At 42.3% G+C, this 17,679-nt stretch overlaps 1 protein-coding gene across 4 annotated transcripts in view; it reads right to left on the bottom strand.

Moving 5' to 3' along the window:
* Positions 1 to 17,679, bottom strand: part of adarb1b (adenosine deaminase RNA specific B1b) — a 314,934-nt gene that overhangs the window by 55,994 nt on the left and 241,261 nt on the right. The window contains exons 1-3 of one of the 4 annotated variants that reach the window (XM_072685610.1): positions 15,218 to 15,253; positions 14,114 to 14,223; positions 8,722 to 8,774 (exon numbers count right to left, since the gene is read on the bottom strand). The exons of 1 other annotated variant lie outside the window; for it this stretch is intronic. Coding sequence is in view for 1 of the 3 variants with exons in the window: in XM_072685608.1 (XP_072541709.1) it covers positions 2,171 to 2,270 (100 nt within the window). In the remaining 2 variants the exon portion in view is untranslated. Of the gene's footprint in view, positions 1 to 2,170; positions 2,327 to 8,721; positions 8,775 to 14,113; positions 14,224 to 15,217; positions 15,254 to 17,679 lie in introns of those variants that run through there. 2 more of the 4 variants (XM_072685609.1, XM_072685608.1) reach the window with 2 other exon arrangements.

A 17,679-nucleotide genomic window follows, 5' to 3' on the forward strand; every position in this document is an offset into this window, starting at 1 on the left:
CTTAGTCTTTTAAACAGGTTAAACACCCCCCCACCCCACCCCCCTGCCAGGGCTGCTTCTTTCAGCTTCCCCCAGCAAACTAAACCACCCAGACCCAGCATACTAATGTATAAATCATAGTGTGTACCCTAGAAAGCAAGTGTTCTTATGTCATCTAATGGCTTTGATGGCAATTCGAGCACAGGTAGGCTGTCTCAGGAGTTTTTGCCCGTCTACCAGATTCCCATGGTAATTCATCAGCCTCACACACGGCCACTGCCTGTCCCATGACTGACTGAGCCAAGCACCAAGGCACTGCAGCAAATGAACTCTGCTTTAGAATATCGTATGGTGTACGGTGGCATTGTAGACATAAAACTACAAAGATCATGTATCGCTTCAGAGAATCAGATCTGTTGAATGGAGGAAGACTTGCAGGCAGGAAAGAAAAACAAACAAGTAAACAAACTTTTTAACTACAAAAAGCATGGATGATTGATGAGCATCATCATCTCGGAGAACATCGCTCCACTGCTGCACAGCTCCCAGCTTGGGGTGCTTCACACCCATCTAGCCCACACCTGGCATTCGGCATTGTCCCAATAGGTTCATGTTTATCTGTTCCAGTGTCCTATTCTTTTGGCAATACTTCTCTACAAGGACTAGGCAAGCTGTGTGCGTATGTGCGCGCATTTGTGTGACAGCAACAGGGGCAACTTAAAGTAGATAAATGCACTCCTTAGAAGGTGTCCAAAAACATTTGGCTCATTGGTACCTCTACCAGCACATGTTTAGGGATGGGACAATATCTTCTGTTAATGATTTACCACAGTAACAAATCCAGTGCTACCATTTCAAACATAATACACAGAGCTGGGCATTATACGATATTTTATTGGATTGTGATCAATTTTGTTATCATGTTACACAATATCCTTTTCTAAGCATAAAGAGGAGACTTTTAGTGCTTAATAAACACTGATCAACTGCAGGTCTCATTACAAACAGCGTAATTAGACTGGTTTAATTAGATGAAGTGCAGCAGATGTATTCAGTACTGGGGGGGGGGATCTGGATAGTAGTTTTTAGTTGTAGTATTTGGTCTGTAGTATTTAGTCAAATATCTTGATCTATAGTATTTTTACCATATCGCCCAACCCTATTCTATCATCACATTTCAAGGCAATTTCATGATTCATGATATTTATTGTGATATTTTGACACAGAAGAATCAGTAGCGGGATTCTTAAAAACCGCTATTCAAATACTCTACAATACCGTTACAGTAACTTCTATTCAAAATGTGCTGCACTGCCTACGATTAGTCAGGACTAACCACACTCTCTGTAATGAAATGTGGAGATGGTCAGTGTTCTTATAAACTGCTGCTAGCCACGATATACAATACGCTTTTCTAAGTGTATCACCATAACAAAACTGATCACAATACGATTAAAATATTGTCATACTGCCCAGCTTTAGCAGTGAGTGATAATTTCCTATTTGTCATATCAAAATAAAGAAAAATGCTCTAAAAATGTTCAGAAAAAAAAAATATATATAAAAAAATACTTTTATAAATAAATAATTACTTAAAAATACTTTTTAATACTTTTATACTAAATAATTTTAGTGTAATCAACTGTGATTTAGTTTTTTTTTTTAACATTTGCTATTTATTATACAACTATATTTTTAATAAAACTACTAAACAACATGAGAATTTTACACTTTTTTAAATGTACATTTTTTTATCTACAGTACAAGGTAATATACAGAGCCCATGTCTCATCAAACTTCAGATTGTCAATACAAGTAAATAATTAAAAAAAAAAAGGTCTTTAAAGGCAAGCCAGTCGTTAACAACCCCCCCCCCCCCCCCCGCCCCTCCTCAGCACAGGGTCCTTAACATCTCTAAAGGCCTGTATTTGGACCAATAATCATCAAATAATCATTACATTTCAAAAGCTCAAACCATCCAATCACATTCTTGCAGGCAAATCTAATACAGCCCCAGACAGTCAGTGTATTCCAGCTGCATGCAACCCCTCAACACACAACCACACACTGCCCACACCATCAACACCTCACAGCCTTCCCCTGCTCTCAGACCCACCACAGCACTACTGAGGGTTAATGCAGAAGGACAGTCTCTCCGGTCCTCCGCTGAGCGAGTGTGCGAGTGGCTGACCTTTGCGCTCGGAGCGTTTCTTGCGCCTCCTCTTGACCCTGGTCCTCATCAGGCAGTAGTAGGCACCCATGCAGGGCGGGCAGTCCAGCAGCAGAGCCATGAGTGACCGGCTCTGACACACCACCAACAGCTTCCTCTACTGCTGTGCTCTATCCTGTCCTGTTCTCGCTGGAGGTGTGAGCAACCCCTCTCTCTCCCAGCGCGCTTCTAACCAATACACACACACACACACACACACACACACACACACACACACGTGCTCGCGCGCAAAAGGGCTACACACACGTGGTCCGCTGCTCCCCCCTCCTATCCACTCAGCACTCTGTCAGCGGTGGAATCAAAAGGCAGGCAGGCAGGCAGAGAGAGCAGACTGCTCAGAGTTTTCATGGCTAGGCTCAGAGGGGAGGGACTGGAGTACTGGAATTTTCACGGTTTCTTCTGCTCTCTGCACTACAGCCTGGGCTCGATCAGAAGGGGTTCAAACCCACAAGAATGAAGATCAATTTAGCCCTTTTTTTTTTTTAACTGACATCCCCATGCCCAAGATTTAGTATGCACATGCATTAGCAGTGGGCATGGTGATCTGCACCTGCGCTTTGTTTATAAAAGAAGCACGGTGCTGCCTTTAGTGGTGTATTCACAGCTTAGGGTTTATTATCGATATGTTTTGTTAGAGAAACAATAAAAGGCTTGCACAAAAAACACAGCTTTGTTTGCTTACGTTCTTAAGGAAAGTAGACTAAAAGGCAGGAATAGCCACGTGTTCGCACTGGAATTACAGGAAACAAAAAAAATAATAATAATGGGTCTGTGTCGTGGTGTGTACGGAGCCAAGCTGAAATAACTGGGCACAAAGCAGGAATACCCCCTGGACAGGGTGCCACACACACACGCAGACACACAGGATTTTTCCCTGACAGTGAAGATCATTTGGCCATTTAAGTCCTTTCCCAATTCAGGCACTGCAAGCAGCAGCTCAGCCCACATTAGCTCCTCAAGATTTCACCAGCACTCCAGCAAACATAACGCTGCCCACACCCACTCGCACACGGTCAACAGATGCCCTCAGTAGGAAAAAGGTGAAAAATGACACACACAGATGTATTCTTTGAAAAGTCAGATGAAACCGTTTTTTAGCATTTCTCAGTTTTTGTGTATGTATGTGTGTGTGTGTGTGTGCGCGTGTGTGTGTATGTGTGTGTGTGTTGATGTGCTCTTTAATGGTTACTGGTAGGCAGTGAGCTCTATGGAGAGTCTCCCTGATGTCCTCTAAGCTCCGCTGAGTCCAGTTAAGCTCCAGTAATCTGTGAAGAAATGACAGGCCGATCTGTCCTGTAGCCACACAGAACAATGGACTACAAACATAAAGAACCTCATGATTCATAGACCACATCTCTCCAAGAACCATATGAAATACCGCTTCCTCGAACCACAGAGAACACCAGGTCTCCTTGAACCACAGAGAACACCAGAACCAGACCTAAAACTACAGGGAATGCCATGTCCCCTAATATTATAGAGAGCACAATGTCTCATAGAACCTCAGAGAACCTCATCAACAACCATGGAGAACATCATCATGTCTAGAACTATCCAGAATGCTAGTTCTTCTACAACTAGTAAGAACCAAACAAGAACTTTCTTCAGTGCATCTTACATTGTTGAAGAGAAAGATGGTCCTAAATGGTTCTCGGTTTACACACACAGTTCACACAGTTCTTTAAAAAACACCTTCTGGGGAACTTCAGGTGGTCCTCCTCCTCTTATGCCACTGCTCCAAAGAACTTTATTTGGTAGCTTTATTTTTACGAGTGTACGTTAAAGATGCAGTCCAAGGCCAAGTTCAGCTCTGCTGTTTATTTTGCCACCCTACACAACCTGCTCTTCTGACACTGATGTATCATTCATCATTTGGCATATTTTATTTATTCATTACTGAACAACATTCCCCAAATTTCGGTTATCACAAACCGGACCTTTAACCGAACTGCTGTGCAGGCTTTACTCGACACAAACACAGTCCGCCTCCCTCCTACGAAATATCCATGAGAAGTTCAAGCTTACTGAAGGCTAGTCTCTGTACAGCTGCTGCTGAAGGAGACTTCCATATCATATTCTCTTTGATAAAGAAATACATATCAGCTCCAAAATGCTTTAGGGCAGAGCACACACACACACACACACACACACACACACACACACACACACACACACACACACTCATAAGCGGAGTGTGTACGCTGGTGCCCAGCGCTGCTCACACAAAGCCATTGGATCAGAGAAACATACACTCCGTGCTGGAGCTTCATTTCGAGACTGAGAGCGATTGGGGCGAGAAGAATGTGAAAGAATGACTCAATATCCTGAAAATCATAAATCACAAAGCCCAAATCATAAACACCAAACCAGAGCGGCAGAACATAAAGATATCGAATGATCAATCAAGAAAATTCTTTAATATATGTAAGGAATTCACACATCTCCACATTGTGTCACTGTAATAATTACACTACATGGATATATGGATATATTCCCTCCGCTGTCACAGGGAATTTAAAGGGGTCGCTTGCTATTCTTCATCCCATTCTGTGCACTTTGTTTTTATGAGTGGTGTCCAAGGCCAGGCAGAAAGAGGCCGTGGCCTGTAAAAGCAGCAATAAAACCCATATTAAATCTATTCCAGAGTCATTCCCAAAGTAATCTTATATGCTTGGTCGGATACTGTTGTACTGCCTCCCCTATAAAACCAAACTCTGGCGCCATCTTTCGCTCAAAGCAAGGCACTGCACCCTAGAGGGTCGAATTCCTGCACAGTTTTTGGCTTTTCCTGCTCAAGCACACCTGCTTCAACTCACCCGGTAATTGGCAGGTTTAGTAGTCTGTTAGAGTAGGGAAATCTGCGAACTGTGCTGGACTCCCGCCCCCATAGCCCACCCCTGCTGTAGAGGGACACAATAAGTCAAATATGATGACAAAATCAAGCATAAGGAGAAAAACTGTTGAACACAACAACAATGATGTTTAAAATAAAAAAAGGTCACAATACAATAGAATAAGCTAAGCCTCTGGTCTTCTAAATGATGCATGATGCACTACATCCTTACACTATTACGCTCTTCACTACCTAGACCCTGCATTTTAGAGGCTGTTGAATGTGGGTTTTGGGTCATTTCCACTGCAATTCTATGCAACCCATGCCTGAACAGCCAGACTGTACCTATCAAAAACAGTTTCACACACATCATGTGTTTTATCCTGTATTTTAACCCTTTGTCAATCTGTGAGTTATTCTGACATGAGCAGTAGGGAGGCCTACAAGTTGACCGTTACTCGGAAACCGTATGTCATTTGTACACTGTTAAAAATATCTTTGAGAAACATTTGGAGGTTTTTCAGTTTAAAACTGTGGAGGAACCTTTAAGGAACCTTTAAGGCACCTTAAGAAGCTCTTAGTAATGTCAGATGTAGGTCATATTAAGAAAAACCCAAATCTGGGCCTCTTTTGCCTGCAGACATTTAGCAGCAATAAAAAAATGATCAAGCGGCATCGCATTCCTCTGAACCTTTTTAGTGAAGGTGACATTCATAAAGAACCATTAACACATTTAAAAACTCCAACCAACTTAAACACAAAAATGGTTCTTTATGAAACCAAAAATGATTAGTCTACAGCTTTACTCAAAGAACCATCTGCAGCATCTTTATTTTTAGGAGTGCAGACTGAACTACCCTAGAAAAACCTGTCAATTTTAAACCTAAATGTTTTTTAATCCTGATTAATATTAATATGGTCTCAAATTCAGAATCAGAATCAGAATCTCTTTATTTCACCAAGTATGTTACACATACAAGGAATTTGTCTTGGTGAGAGCAACACGTATGACAAGTAACAAAAAACACAGAACACAGTCTTAAACTAAAGGAAAAAGACACTAAACAATGAATAGGGTAGGGGATAAATTAAAAAATAAAAAGTACTAAAGGTAATAAAGAGCTGAAAATATATTTACAGAAAAGAACATCTTAAAGACCTAACAATAATGTCAGGACATTTATGCATTGAAATGCTTGTGGTGAGGCTCAGGGTGATGCTCTACAGGAGGACAAAACTATGTACTTACTAAACATATTAAATTAAAGTTATATATATATATATATATATATATATATATATAAATTATATTAAATACAAAATACACACACAATATACACAAAATACAGAATATACAAAGACAGGAGGGATCTGTAGAAACCCAATGGTGGTTTGTACACAAACACTAACGAATAAAACACAAAAAGCTGTAGAGTTTACTCTGAGCTCTCACCAGTGCGGCCATTCTACGGCGCACTAGAACAGGAAGGGAATACAAATTGTGTGTACAACTTCATGATCTGTGATTTTAGTGGCTCTTTTACATCATTTATGTATTATCCAGTGCTGTGGAAGTTACTCAAAAAAGTAATCCATTACAAATGACTAATTACTTCTGTGAAATTGTAATGAGATTACTTTACTGATGTTCTTGCAGCATTACAGGTAGTAGTGTTGAAATAATAAAAACTGCGAGGCCTGCTGGAGTCACTGACCAGATGCCCATCGCAAACAGATGCCCTGATAAGACTTCCACTAGTACACAGCATACCTCAACCCACTGTATTTGTACCACCCAGCATTACATGAAAGTACTGGCTCTCAAACAAAGCTGGTAACTTGGCTTGTAAAGCTGGCCAACTACACAGCTGCCATTCCTCCAGTGTTCAACAGGCCTCTGTAATCGCTCCACTGCAGCACTTCTGACCACCCCCCCTCAAACATACACAGACAGACATATAGTCTTCTTAATGACTTTGCTGCACCTTTATTGTAAAACCTGCATCTACTTTTACACTCCCTAATCTTACAAGCTCTGGGTGCAACCTATTTAAGTTGGAGTTCACCAACACCCTCTGCTGGTCAAAGAAGGTAGTGTATTATTGCCTGAAACGCCCTCAGCGTGTATGTGGAGCAGATGAGGGGGTGTAGGGAGCGTACTGTTGCAGCACACAGCACATCCACCACTGACTGATCATTAGTGTCTCAGAGAGGGAACGGAAGCAACAGAAACACTACACCATATTTCAAACGTCTGCTTTCAGATGGAGAGAATAAGAGAATGATGATGATGATGGTATGCGTAGATCAGTAGGGTGCCACTAGATGCAGAAGAATGAAGAACATGCAGTCAAGCCTCTTGCAGCTCAGGAGTAACACTGCATTTCACCATAAGCCTCTGGTATGTGATCACTATCCAATCACAGCCATCTTTAAAACTCTTCAGGAAGCGCAAAACATCGTCTTGGTCACTTGCATCTTGCCTAAAGCTGTAAAGTGAAATAGAGCCGTGAAGATGCTAATCGTTCGTTAGTCTGTATTGCGTCTATATTAGGAGGACCAGTTCCATGCTGTTGGTCTCTGTGAGAAAAAAGAAGGCAGGTGTCTGTATTTGCTGCTGTTGCCCCCTGTGGACATTAGGACTGCACAATATATACTTTCAGCATCATCATCGCAACGTGTGCATGTGCAATTTCACGTAAAGCAAATTAAGCCAAACACGTCATGCGTTTTGCTGCTTGATACAAAAGGAAAATTTGCACGGTTCCCTTTTTTTGTCCATTAGAGACACATTATATCTGCCCATTATTATTTACTGTATTCTAATCTTCCACAGGATCCACACATGTTGGATCATTGACTTCTGGAGAAATCGTGAAAAATTCCTATAATTTTCCTATAATTTTCCTATGTCAGCTGTTTCCTAATATCGTGCAGCCCTAGTTGTCATTGTGGGGAAGCTGCGGCCTAATGGTACTGGAAGCAAGTTTGGGACCAGAAGGTTAACCTTTTAATCTCCTGGACCAGAACGACTAACCCCATGTTGCTTCGCAGGTGGAGAGGTGGCTGCCCACTATTCTGGGTTTGTGTTCTCTCCCACTCAATGTACCTATAGTCACAAGTGTGCATGTGTGTGTGTGCGTTCACTGCCACTCAGTGAGTTCAAGGCAGAGTTGAAATGAATGCTGAAAAGGATGATTTTAATTACAGCAGCTCTACAACGAAATTGTCAACAGTGTTACACTACACCAGCTCAAACACTACACCGCAGACGCTCACACAGTATTTATCTACTGCCCAAAGACAGTTCGCTGCCAAAACTACCTCAATGGACATGCCGGTCATGACTTTGTTCAGTCTAACCAACCAAATGACATATAGACACTGGGCTGGTTTTCCTAAATGACTTCCAGCAGTGATTCTCCATTGGATGTCCTTCATGCTTAATTTACCCTGAATGTTTAAGCAGGGTTAACAGACTGGACTAACTGACCGACTCTCACACAGACAGACTGAATAAGTCATGGAGAATTAAAAAAAAATAAAAATCAATTATTGCTGAATGGAGTGATGGAGTGAGGTTTAATTCACCGGACTCAGCAGGGTTGCGGGAATACAGCAGATGATGGAGTGACCGAGTGAGAAAGATGGACTGAAATGATAAAGAGAATGTACACACCTGGGTCTCCACTAGCTGTTAGCGCCAGACTTTCCTTGGTTCAGCGGGCCTGTCTGAGAAAGAGAGAAAGAGCAGATCAACATTGGCTTAGGGCATTCTGACAGGAACTCAAATAAGCTTCGGAAGAGCCACCTGATCTACCAGACCATCGCTGCTTCAAGACGATAGGCTGCCATGAGGTTAGTAACACTGTTCCACTCCTGTCCTGTCCTGTGAAAGACCTCTACAGAGCTATAGCTACAGGGCCCCACCGGTCAGCAAGTCTCTGATGCATTAAAGCCTCACTGTTGGACAGAGTTAGAATTAACAAGCAGACAAATAAGGTACCGCTAGCAGAAATGTGGCCTGAGAGTTGGGCACAACAAGCGAGGCGGTTCTCCACCAGTATCCGTCTTCAAGCCAGCGTGGCCACATCTCTGAGGAAAGGCACACTTCAAATCCCTCGTAAAAAAGCAGGAGAATGCATTAAAAAAAGTTTTATGCAAAGAACAAAAAAAAAGTCCTCTGTCCAAAGCCACAGATGGAGACGCACAGTCAGGGAAGACACATGGACGAGAGAAGAGAAAGGAGAAAAAAAGGACGAGAGTAAAGAAAAGAAAGAAAAGGACAAGAGGAGAGAGGAGAGAGAGAAAAGGACAAGAGACGAGAAGAGGACAAGAGAAGAGAAGAGAAAAGGACAAGAGACGAGAAGATACAGGAAAAAAAGATGAGAAAAGGACAAGAGACGAGAAGAGGACAAGTAAAGAGAAGAGAGGAGAAAAGGACAAGAGACGAGAAGATAGAGGGGAAAAAAGATGAGAAAAGGACAGGGCCGTCCTCATTAGTAGCCTGTCGGGAGAACACTCCACGTCTCCATCTCATGCAGAGGGCCAAAGAAAACAGCATCTGACCGGACAACAGCTTTTGGGCAGTAAACACCCACCACACTGTAGATTCCAGGAAACCTGTATCAGTCCCTTCACTTCCCTTCACCACACATTTTTGCTGACTTTAGTATTTCCCTTTGGGTTTTTTGAGTCCATTAATGCAAACAAGCCGGTATTTCAACTGTTAAAAATATTTTTATAAATATTATAAATAAAATAAATTTTTTAAACTTTTTTATATTCCAATTCATGTCTGAATATTACATATAATTAAAAGTTAATTGCTTTTTAAAAAGGTCTAACTGCATTATTATGCTATTATATTATCATTATATCAGTGGCATAAAACATCATAAAATGACAATATTGTTTACTGCAATTATTTCTGCAACAATAAATAGTCCAAAAAATATTTATATTCAAGAAACGTACTAAATTAAACTAAATAAAAATTAATTTCCACATAACATGCAACCCAAAAAACCCAAATAGATTTGAGGACAAAAAGGTAAAATAAAAATGACAAACAACGAAGTGCATTATCTATTTACAATGATTTTCTGCAAACTTATAAGCAACAAAATTATTTTACTTCTGAAATCTATTAATATTAAATGTAACCATTTCTTAAATTTCAGAATTATCATTTATACATTTATAAATGCACCCTTGAGACACTACAGACACATTATATCTGCCCATTATACTAGACACACATTATACCTGCCCATTATTATTTACTGTATTCTAATCTTCCACAGGATCCACAGAATGCACTATAAATATGATGGCATGTTGGATCATTGACTTCTGGAGAAATTTCCTATAATTTTGAATAAATATATATAAATAAATAAAATAATTAAATATTGCAGAATAAATATTGCAGAATGTTTCCTAATATTGTGCAGCCACTAGTATACATTTATACTTCTTTTACATTGTCATAACGCTCTCTTCCAAATTTGATTTCATATTTCTTTTTAATAATTATTAATCATTTGAATTTCATTAAAGAGCACAGAATGAGTGTTCTGTTCATTAGAGACATTTTGTGATACCAAATCTTATTTTATTTTATTAAAGACGCTGATTCAAAATATTTGTACAGTGATTCCAAACTTCAGAATGGCAGGGTAGTGTAATGGACCCAGCAAGACTGCAGCAGAGTTATGCATACACTGTCTGTTAATGCTTTTAGCAACAACCTGGTCCATCCAAAAATTCAATGAATAAATAAACTGAACAAAAAAAGTGACATAACATGAAAAAGTCTACACAACATGAAACTCAAATATGCTTGCAAAATAAGAATGTCAACAATGTTAGAATTGCAACAACTAAATTAACATGGCTCAACCAATTAAATGGACAGCCCAGTCCAAATTTTATATATTTGGACTTATGGAGTTATGCTGGTCTATTAAAAATTAAAATGTATAAGCAAAGTCAATGATAAGTGTGACTACTGCAGTGCTTTTGAAAACCTGAAGGAGGAGCTGTTACCCTTTTTTCCCCCCATCTTTTAGTCAGCTTCATTAATACCACCCTGCCTGTGCACCAGACGAGTCAGAACAACAGGCTTTTAACTCATTACACGACAATTAGCCTTCTGCTCAGCGTATTCCCAAATGGTGGCTCTGCATTATCAAAATCACAGCTGATTCTAATTCACTCATCTGAATGAGCCAGTCTGACTGTGCAGGGAGAGGGATGGGTCACGGTCCAGCTTAGAGCCTGCTAACACTGCCCAAATCAGCCTCCTCCGTGGTCAGGACAATGGGGGATAATGTGTTCAGCTGTCTGAGAGACTTTTGCGGCTCCCTCATCAAGGCCACGTTTATCTGTGCTGGAGTAAATAGTGTGTGAAGGCTGGACAACAGCCTGCGGGCTGGAGAGCCAAAAGGCTAAACACACTTTGGGTGGGTCTACGAAAGATGAGAAGAAGGGGAAGCCAAACAGGAGCCGTGGAAGTGCCTGAGAGGAAGAGTGTGCGTGACTGCAATCTGTATCAAGTGCTATTGTGTAAGACCAAGTCAAGCCATTCTGGAGGAGACGTTTAAGCAAAACAAACGGTGAGGTCCTCAGCATGGCTGAACGGGACACGGAGGTCATAAAAGCCTAAGCTTTACTCAGCTGAGACGGAAGACTGTATTAGTAAGTGGTGGGATGATGCAACGGATGTAAACCAAGCCCAAATCTGGACACTGTGGTCTGGTGTGTGTGGCCATATATAGAATTTGCGCTTGCCTTATCAAATTTCACAAGTGTGAGCTCCACCTGGAGACCTGAAGCTGTGAGCAATTAGCCAGTAAGCAACATGCCCTGCTAAGCTTAGCTCAAACTGACTGGTGTCCGACTATGGCGCGTGAACACAGCATACAGGAGCTGGAATCCCTACTATCTTAAGGGGGGAAACTGTCCAAACTGTGGTGTGACCTGATCTGCAACTGCTATATACCATTACACTCCTAGATTATACCTTCTATTCGACTCTGATATCAGACCATATTTCCTCTTTAATTTTTAAAATTTATGTCCCCCTTTTTCTCCCAATTTGGTACTGCCAATTAACCCACCTGTCTGTAACTTCCACTAGCAAGGCTCCAGACACTAGAAGTGTAAATACTTAACAAGTCTCCTTCAATACATGCAACGCTGTCACCAATGCAGCACTGCCGGCAGCAGACGCACTCTGACAAAAGCGTCCGCTCCACCACACCAGCTAACAGAGGCCTGTACTGGCCAACACTGCTGAAGTTATTAGGCGAGAGAGAGCGTCATCTACCCACCTGGAGAGAGCACAGCCAATTGTGCTCTCTCTGACTCCGGACACTGATGACAAAGCAACATGGCCCGGGACTCAGACTCGTGACTCCCGGCCCGCAGTGGCAGCACAGAGGTAGACCGCTAAGCCACTTGAAGCCCCACCTCTTTGAAATTTTTACGATGAGCTTCTTTACAACGGAAGCTTTTCACTTAAGGCATGTAAACATTGCCCGTGTGGTTCTTTCTGTGGGGTAGTAGATGATGCATGATGGCCTATGTGCTCTTTGAGGCTATATTTGGATTTATACTAATTTTTGTCTCCCTCAAATATCTGATCTAACATTTCCTGCTGATATCGGCCCAATGCCAATACACCATTATGATGATGTATAATTGTTTGATGAATCAGAGCACTTCAGACATACAGGACCTGTCAAAGACTTATTAATTACTCAAATTAATATGAAGTTTTTCAGTGTTACTTTTCAATTAAGCAAGGGTGAAACATACAGGAAAAGGTTTGACTTAAACATATAACTTGGTATTTGACACAGAGTGTATTTCTTAATGCAAGCTGCGGGTTTTGTCTAAACTTTAAACTTTGTATCTCATATAAAACTTAAAAAAAGGGGGAAACGGGGGAAAACGGGAATGGAAAAAGCATGATAACTTGTATGAAAACAATTTTCAAAGAATAGTTGTCCTCAGTCCTTAGGCAGACGCCTCCTCCTTTGTGTATTTGTTCCCCACATGCGCTTGTCATCACTTGCTCATAGAGAGAGGTGTTAATAAGATTTGTCCCACGCGTACGTTTCATCTTCTCCTCTTCAGAGGGTGAAGTCACTCAGTGGAGGGTTACAGAATAAACAGCCACACCTTTAGAAAAACACCTGCTCTGGGTTCTCTCTCTATCCCCTGCAGCCCTTTGTTCGCTGAGCCGGCAGAGCAGAACTCCTCTAAAGGCTGGCTGTGAAAGACTATACACAGATCGGCCTGCGGTGTAAACACCTTGACCATATTCAGCACAAACAAAGTGCATGAAATAAAGGGCAGGAATTTAATAAGTGAGTTGATAAATCACATTTCCTGACAGCGCAGACAGAGCTCAAGGACGGGGAGGAAAAAAAAAACAGAAGGAAGCTCTGGCAGAACGACACAGTCTGCATGAAGCATCCACAGCATGCGGCTGCGGCCGAAGTGACCGCATGAATTCAGAAAACTCCTGTTTGACCGTCCAAACTTGTGATTGTCGGACAGATCCACAAGATACGGTACCGTCTCTGGCCTGATGGGGGCACTAGTAAAACCGTCCAAGAGGAGACAAGAGTGCGGGAGCTGGACTGCAGGCGGCAGAGATTAGGCAGTGTGAGGGGCTCTGGAGAAGCGAACGAGGAATGCAGAGCAGACGAGAACAGAGGGGCTTTTGATGTCATCAGCCGAGCCACAGACATGTCTGGCACAGCGAGAACTGCCAGGCTAAAGAATGACCGGAGAAAGGGGTTTCCGAGTGCCACAAGCACACACACACATACACACAATATGGTAAAGAAGGGTTCAAAACAAGACCAGAGGGAGGGAGAGACATTGCAATAAAAAAGTTGTGAAACTTAAATAATAACTGATATTTAACAATACAGAAATGATCTAATTTACACATTTTCCCTTTAATATTAAAATCAACTGTGTGTTAAATAACTAACTTAACATGAGTAGACTAATGTTTTCTCCATACATAGTCATGCAGTGATGGAAATCACCTTAGCAACTTTATTTGAGGGTTTGAGGAAATCGGGTGATGATTTAGAAGCATGTTAAGCCATTAGCTTCCACCGTGTTAGCAGGGCTCGGCCGACTGAGTCAAGCAGAACTGTTGATATCACAAAATCACATTAACACCATTAGGGTTCGTAATAGAAAAACATACACATCCAAAACTTTCAAATGTTATTTTTACCCAATCCCTCTCCCTAGCTCCCTATGCCACCAGCACTGCGAAGGTGAACACTAGCATGTCCAATGTCACTGGCTAGCATCACCCTGAGTGATGGGTGCAGAGGGAGGGCCTTCCTACCGACACAGAGAGAAGGAGGCCAACTGCGCTCTCTGGGACCTCCGATCACGGATGGCTGTGGCATCACCAGGGACTGAACCAATGATGAGAAGATAAATAAATAAAAAGAGAACTAATGAGAAATAAGATCTGTGAATTAAGATTAGCCCCCAGTACTACAATATTTAAATTATTAAGAGTTCATAGGGTGCAAGCTTTTGCTGCTGATCTGAATTTAAAGAAAGCCTTCACATGTAAGTCCCAATATGGCTTCCCAAGAAATATCCAATAGCCTGCATTTTTGGTTGCTCTCTTTAGTTCAGTGAGTGAGGAACAGCAGAGTTTGACATCACCCAAGAGAACCACTTCACTGACCGTCTTTCCTGCCACAGCGACTGACTACTGCTAGAGATTTTGCCATGGATGTCATGGACTTAATATTAATCATCATACTGGTTTGTACATCATATTTAAATGGTACTGGACATGAATGAATCTAAAATTACATTGGCTGATATTGTCTGATTTTTGACTCCCAACATCGTTTGGAAATGACTTCTTAGCTACTTTAGCCTCGTAGCTCCAGTGCAAAACTATAAAAGCAAACTCTGGACGCCTAACATGTCTTGACTGGCTGGCTGGCTGGCTGCACTTGGTCTAAGGGTGTTGTCTGCTTGTGACTATTCCTCTAAAAAACACTTTTATTCACCAACAGCCGGAAAGGAACGGGATCCCGTGATGCTCCCTGAGCTGTAAAAATGCCTTTCGCCCGTGCTTATTGTGGCAGAGGTTAATACAGTTTCTGACTCACGCGTCTATGTTGCCAACACGACACTGCTGGTTAATGTCTCTCTAAGGTGGAGCGGTTCTGTCCCTCTGAGCTGCGGCACGTGCACCAGCACTTTTCTTCAAAGCCAGAGACGACAGCTTCGCTGGCGGATTGGGCTGGAAATATTGAGCCATTAGACAGTGGAAAAGGACACGAGGGGAAAATTACTGCAGCTGCCCTGAGTGTGAACTTCCGACAGGAAAGTTGGTAGGATATTAGATTTATTTAAAAGATGGCTGGTGAATTTATCCCCTGTAGCCTGGGCTCTTTCTTGCTGCCAGCCATCAGGCAGCTCACTCTCCCTCTCTCTCTCTCACTCTCCCTTTCTTTCTCTGTTGCAGATTTTTAAATATTCAGCACTGCAGAGATCTTCTTGTTCCATTGCTAGCCATGGAACACACACACACACACACACACACACACACACACACACACACACACACACACACACACACACACACACACACACAGTCTTCTATGAAAAGGCAGTGGTACACCACATGCACATCAAGCACACTAGAACCAGACATGTATAATAAAATCCTAAACCCCTGAAAGCGTCCATTGTGCATGTTAACCTGCAGCCCATGCCAGAAATGTACCACTGTTTTGCGGGGAGCGGCTCTAGCTATAAAAATTTGAATTATGGAGAAACGTAAATAGCTCTGAGGCAAAGTGCGTGTGTGTGTGTGTGTATGCGCATGCGTGCGTACATTGGCACTTATATCGTGCCAAGTAGGAAACGAAGCCTTTACCGCGAACACACGCAGTTCCTTTCTCCATCTCCAGCATCAGTACTGGTTCAGGAAGCAGCAGGTCATTAGTGAGCGTCATTAACACGAGTCAGTGTGCAAACATGCTCCCACACCCACATACACACATACATTTGTTTAAAGAAAGTGCTATATATAGCCCTGCTCTCCTCTGGTTTCCCAAAATGTACATTTTAGTCCTGAAAGCACACAAAAACAAACACGCATGCACACTTACACATACACAGAGCTCCATCAAAGAGGCCCAGAACGGGGCCTGCTCCCATTTAACGGCAGCGGATACGGAAGGGGTGTTGAAATGCTATCAGTGCGGCCCCTCGGGGAGCCGGAGCTCTGCTTGGGGTGTGTTGAGAAGCAAGGAAGAAAATAAACTGCAAACAGCCCCCCGAATTACGGCCCGAATTACTCTCCCTCAATCCCAGCAGCCTGAGCAGAGCCATATGGGTGGTGCATGTGTATGTGTGGGTGGGTGAGTGTGCGCAGCGTGGACGTGCTGCTGAGCTGGCTTTGAATGCGTGCCACCAACGGGCCAGGCAGGAAAACAATGCCCCACTCTGTTCTCTGGAAACAACCGGCTCTGCTGTGGACTGATGAGCGAGGAAAGGCTCAATAGCTCGACTGGCCACCTGGGTCAACTGCAGCAACCACTGCAAGGCGTCCAGGATTGAGGCGAGGGGGTTTAGGTTTCCCTGAACAGAGCAGGGTACACAACTCTCCAGAGTGGCGGAGTTCAGATGATCTTAGCAGTCAGACAGAGGGAGTTCAAAGGGGCCTTTGAGCCACTGTGCTCTTGGGAAAACTGGGGCGGTCAGCGCACCTGGAGCAGTGGCCTGAGTAATAAAGGCAGAGATGGCACCATTCCACTTTTTACAACCACAATACTGAAGCGTGATATCGATACAAATGTAAAAATATTAGGCGAGGTATTAAACGAGGTATTGTTAACTGACATGCTTCACTTACGATGTGCATATAAACACACTACTGTCCCACATGAGGAAACACAGAGCTAACATCACATTACACAGTGTAAGCGCACGCCATTTCAGGCTAGATTTGTTACAGGATCAGATCACAATCATTTGTTTTCCCTCCTCCGATATCTGATCCAGCATTTTCTGCTGATAATGGCCTGATACTGATATCCATCCACACCAATTTTCCATTTCTGGATGAAGATTTAAAGGAAAGGCAACAACAACATCCACTAATACACACGGATGAGTAGCTGACTGTTCCTCCAGTTTTAGCAGCAACAGCTTTAACCTTTAAAAACGCTGCTTCAGTTCACAACTTCAGTGGAGAAATCTAGAGGACTGAGAACGGTTGGAACAGAGCCAAGCAATCTAGTTCATAATCCTCTCAGGGAATTTGATTTTTAGCCATAAAATGTTAATCACAGTGTGACTATAAAAAAATAAAATGATGAAATAAATATATATATATATATATATATATATATATATATATATATATATATATATATACACACACACACACACACACACACACAAATATACACATGGTTCTTCTTGAGACAGCTCAAGAAATTCAACCTGCCACAGACCCTGATGATCCAGTTCTACACAGCGATCATCGAGTCCATTCTCAGCCTTCATAACCATCTGGTTTGGTTCCTCCACCTCACAAGAAAGAGCCAAACTCCAGCGC

Source organism: Salminus brasiliensis, chromosome 8 (genome assembly GCF_030463535.1).
Source record: "Salminus brasiliensis chromosome 8, fSalBra1.hap2, whole genome shotgun sequence".
Taxonomy (NCBI): Eukaryota; Metazoa; Chordata; class Actinopteri; order Characiformes; family Bryconidae; genus Salminus; species Salminus brasiliensis.